General features: G+C 38.2%; 1 protein-coding gene across 1 annotated transcript; it reads left to right on the top strand.

Moving 5' to 3' along the window:
• The first annotated feature begins 3698 nt into the window (after positions 1–3698).
• On the top strand, positions 3699–5106 carry LOC112461873. Its single transcript, XM_025027281.1, has 5 exons — positions 3699–3735; positions 3793–3919; positions 3990–4203; positions 4298–4670; positions 4746–5106. Exons 1-5 carry the CDS (start codon positions 3699–3701, stop codon positions 5057–5059), a joined length of 1065 nt encoding a protein of 354 aa, XP_024883049.1. The 3' UTR covers positions 5060–5106.

The raw sequence follows: 5106 nt of genomic DNA, 5'->3' as shown, positions 1-5106 counted from the left end.
GCGCGCGCGCGCGCGCGCGCCTCCCGTCTCGCTCCTTTTCCTACTCCCTCACTTGTTCACCCTTCACTTTTGCCCTCTCTTTCTCTTCTTTTCTCCTGCTCTTCTTTACTCTTTTTACTGCTTCCCTGTTTTCCTTCTTTTCTTTCCTCGTTGCCGTCTCTCCTCGCTCTGCTGTCACCACGTGCACTGCCGTGCGCTCGCTATGCTCCGTCGACACCTTTTCCCTCAATCAATTGATCACCGACTCTCGACCAGTGTTGTTAGACGGGCCGGTTTTTTCGCGCATGCGCGTGATGCGCGACGATGACGGGTGGGGTGTGGCAGTACTGCCGGACCTGCCGGTGTAGAAGAAATGGGCGCCTTGGCGGGCTCGACGTAAGAATAGGGGCTAGATATGTCAAATTTAAAAAGAATAGTATTTAATCTTTATTTAATTAAAGAATAACTACAACTTCATTTAATACTTGTCAAGTTTCATAAATTCTTAATACATTCATAACATACTTGTCAAGTTTTATAATTTCTTAATACATTCATAACTTTATGAATGTATTAAGAATTTATGAAACTTGACAAGTATTAAATGAAGTTGTAGTTATTCTTTAATTAAATAAAGATTAAATACTATTCTTTTTAAATTTGACATATCTAGCCCCTATTCTTACGTCGAGCCCGCCAAGGCGCCCATTTCTTCTACACCGGCAGGTCCGGCAGTACTGCCACACCCCACCCGTCATCGTCGCGCATCACGCGCATGCGCGAAAAAACCGGTCCGTCGTATTCCGGGGTTCAGCCCCCGGCTATTACCGATATACCCTCGTTTGCGGGGGTCAATCTCATGACCCCGCTATTTCGCGTGCCCGCTGCGCTATCTCGACCGCACTCGTCCCGATCTGCTCTGCTTGGCTCTCCTTCCATGGCCCGCTCGTTGGCTCGCTCGGTCGATCATCTGCCGCTCGCCTACCGGGGTCAATCGTACCCCGGTCACCTATATTTCGGGATTCAGGTAAACGCTAGCCATATGGGCTCTTCGGACTCGCTTATCCGGTAATACTATTCGCAAATTGTCGATGTCCGCTGCTCCCCTGGGACCGTATTCTCGAGCCTGCCCTAATGATTTTCGTATGCGACTTTCTATTTGAAAAGCATTGAATTTCGCATGCGAGTTTCATGAAAACGATTCAAGAATAGGGCCCCTGGTCGCTGCTGCCCCTCGGGTTTGTCCGGCTGCTCAGCTATGCGAACGGTTGCAAGGTCAGGCATTACAGTACGAGTAAAGCAATATGCGATTGGACCACTACTTATTTAACCTCATATATCAGACCAAAACATTCGGCAAGCCCTTATTTTCAAGGTATGTACGAAATCCGGAAACTTCAGGGAATATTTTAAGACATAAATAATGTATTCATCTGATCGCTAAGTACATGTATTATTCGTTGAAAACCTCGGACGTGGCGATTTGCATCATTCTATCTTTCTCGTTCATTAGATGTAAACAAGGATAGAATGACAATGGCACGCTCCGCGAACGCACATTTAGAATGACTTATTTCTTGTAACGTGTCGGTAACCTTACTTGATTTTTCGTACACATTACTGTATATTTAACCCCTTATTACTGTATATTTAACATATATCAAATTTAGGTACCTATCTAATACTTGTTCTCACGAAAGGACCACCTTAAACGTGACGACCACCACATATAAATTCGACCACCATGACCTAGATTTTGATGCGTACTCTAATTCTAGACAAGAATTTTGCATTTCTATAAAGCCAATTAAAAGATTAGTGCTAAGAAAAAAACTGAAAAAAACCGGCTAGGATCACGGCTTTAGGATCACCTTAATAGGGTAACTTATATACGCTGCAGCTAAAGAAAACTTAATTTATCTTAATTCTACTTAATTAATTAAGTGCTATTTACTATGTTTAAAGGCGGAATTACGATAAACTTCACGTAATGGAACGCGACTGGACGCGAAGTAACGTGAAACCTAAACACATTGTTTTTATATGCGGCTGATTACGATCGACTTTACGTAACGTGACGTGAAGTATCAGAACCATGAAGAATAGAGATAAGGAAGACGAACTCCTATAGGCGATGCGTCAGATTCATGAGCTCAAAAGTGGTTGTCGATATTAGTTCGAAGTGCTAGTCGAGATGTCGCTTCCGTCCCATAACGGCGTATTCATGTACATACACAGTGCGAGTGTATGTTAGTAGATTACTACACTCGTGGTAGTCGCGATCAGGTGAATATACTACGTTTACGCGAGCGTTATTTCTGTAATAACTAATTACGATAAGTCACTCGTTTACGTGGAGTAAATTATCGTAAAGTTACTGTAGAAGTAACACTCGCATATAAAACATAGTATAAGTGAAGAAGAACGATTTTCTGAAATGTAAACTGTGTGCTCATTTCCCGGTTGTAAATCGGGGAAGGCTAGTGAAAAGAAAAATAATAAATTACATGGTTTAAAGAATAAAACCATGTTTAAATTTCCACGAACGGTTTGTATTTACATCAATACAAAATTCACATATTTGAATTAATTCGCCTGAAATATTTAATATTTTTACAATATTTATTGCTCTAGGATAAATTTCCATTTATTCGACAAAAGTGGGAAGATATTATCGGTCGCAAAGCAGAGGATACCGAAGTTCTTTGTGAGCTTCACTTCAGATCAGAAGACATACGAAGTAATTATGAAATACTTCTTTCAAGTGGTGTACATCATATAATGGAACGTGGAAAAGTCACTTTAAACCCGACAGCAGTTCCTCAAGAAAACGTGTGTAAAGTGAGTACTTTTTTTTGTGAAAAATGCAAATATAACGCTAAATGGTATCTTTATCTTTCAAGTATTTGTATGAATATATTTCTGTTTTCTGCTTTCTGCTATTCTGTCAAGTAAATTCTTCCTCAGTGAGCTGTACAATATTTTCTTTTGTCATTTTTTTATATAAACTATATTTTTCTTTTTATCTGCAAAACTAAATCATCACATAAACATTTTTCTCCCTTCATAAATTTTTCTAAAACATGATTATTGATTTAATTACTTTATTATTATTATTATTGTTCTTTTTTTGAAATGCCAGAATAAAGAATTTGAGAATAATGAACTCAGGACAGCAACAACTGAGATTTGTTTAAACCAGCCTCTTCAAACACCAGAAAAGCCCATCATTTTAGACCAACCCTTTGAAAACGCAGAAATTCATTTAGAATCGATAGACGCATCAACAATACTATCACCATCAACTGTCATGAAGGATTCAGAGAATGACATTAATATCAACTCAGATACATCAGAGTCATGCTTAATTTGTTTAAACCAACCTCTTCAGAAAACACAAGAAAAGCCCATTATTGACCAATCCTTTGAAAACGCAGAAATTCATTTAGAATCAATAGACACATCAATATCACCACCATCAACCGTCATGAAGGATTCAGAGAATGACATTAATACCAACTCAGATACATCAGAGTCATGCTTAGAGACTAATGAATTAGAGTTATTCTCATTGGAAACGCTGAATTATTGTCTCAAACAAATCAAATTTCCAGAAGGCTGGGCTCATTTAAAATTGATGTTTTTGGGACAAGATTCTATAATAGTGGGATATTGGCACGCAAATCGCCCAGCGCTAAAAGAATTTGTCATAAACGTCGATGGATCTGTTGATGTATATATTGTTATCAGTTACAAGTGATTCCTTTATAATGATTTCTTTGTAACCCTTTATATCATGTTATTTCATCGCAGGTTTTATTAACAAAAAAGCGGTGTCTATACCTGGAATAAAACCTGGTACAACTACTAATAATGTGATAAACAACATTCAAGTTCTGGAAAAAGTGTTGCTATGCGATGGCAGTGGAATAGCAGATAGGTATTTTTTCTTTTAACCTAACATTTTTATATGCATCACAACTATGTAGATATATGTAAACTGTTTGCAGGCATTCCAGTTTGTGCAAAGGATATGTACTACCTAATCAAGCACACTTTAAGTATAACCATGTTCGATGTGTACCATGTAAAAAGTTGATTGCCAAGAATTCTCGCCAGCAGAAAAAACAGTTGAGCCAATCAGTCAAGGCACAAGTCAAACGCCAAAAAAGTAGAAAAACAGTAAAATATGAAAAGGCGAAGAATAAGAGAATAAAAACCAAGGTATTATTTACAGTATTAAAAGAAATAGTTGGAATTATTAAAAATTATTAAAACAGTAAACATTATTTTATTTTATTTTATTTTTTATTTTTAGCTGGTGGAACTGAAAGCCGAAGTTGCCCGATTGAAAAAGAATTTCGCAAAGGCAAATAAAGCCGTGGTAGAGAAAGAAATTTCGAATTTACCTCAAGCGCAACAGGAAGCGGTCAGAGCATGCTTCTCTTCAGCGAAAGTAAAGAGTAAAGGACGACGATACACTAAACAATGGATATATGAATGCTTACTCATGAGGATTAAAAACAGAAAGCTCTACGAGCATCTGAGATCACATGAGATTCTTGCTTTACCTCATGTTGACACTGTGAATAAGTATGTGAAATACATGGGCAGTACATATGAGTTTAGTAGCATCATGTTTGATATGTTGCGTACAAAAGCTGAGCAGATGGAACCGGCTGAAAAAAGAGGTATGCATATTATTACTACCAGGTGGGAAATTTAATTTGAGAAAGAAAATATTATTTATATTGTTCTCTGTGCAGGTATTCTCCTTGCTGATGAAATGAAACTGTCTGAAGCCTTAAAATTTGATAGAGATTCCTGTCTGTTTCATGGATTTGTAAACCTAGGCGATTATACACCTGAATCTCAAGAACATGAACTAGGTGATCATGCTCTTGTGTTCATGTATCAACCGTTTCGCGGCTCGTGGGTACAGGCAGTTGCATGCTTTCTCAGCAAGGGTTGTGCCAACAGTAATGTATTGCAATGCCTCGTTCTCGAATGCATCATACTCCTTGAAAAGAGTGAATTTCTTTGTGATGGTGTTACCACAGATGGTGCAACGTGGAATTGAAGTATGTGGAAGAAATTTGGAATTACCGAAAGTAATATTTCTTGTCA

The sequence above is a fragment of the Temnothorax curvispinosus genome, unplaced genomic scaffold (assembly GCF_003070985.1).
Source record: "Temnothorax curvispinosus isolate PA1 unplaced genomic scaffold, ASM307098v1 QBEX01011856.1, whole genome shotgun sequence".
Lineage (NCBI taxonomy): Eukaryota > Metazoa > Arthropoda > Insecta > Hymenoptera > Formicidae > Temnothorax > Temnothorax curvispinosus.
This window is presented reverse-complemented; position numbering and strand designations above follow the sequence as displayed.

Bases quoted from the DNA above. Each gene is read 5' to 3' on its own strand.
- LOC112461873 (XM_025027281.1), top strand. From the start codon at position 3,699: ATGGATCTGTTGATGTATATATTGTTATCAGTTACAA. The intron at 4,204-4,297 runs GTATTATTTACA...TTTTATTTTTAG, and splicing joins ATAAGAGAATAAAAACCAAG to CTGGTGGAACTGAAAGCCGA. The intron at 4,671-4,745 runs GTATGCATATTA...TTCTCTGTGCAG, and splicing joins GGAACCGGCTGAAAAAAGAG to GTATTCTCCTTGCTGATGAA.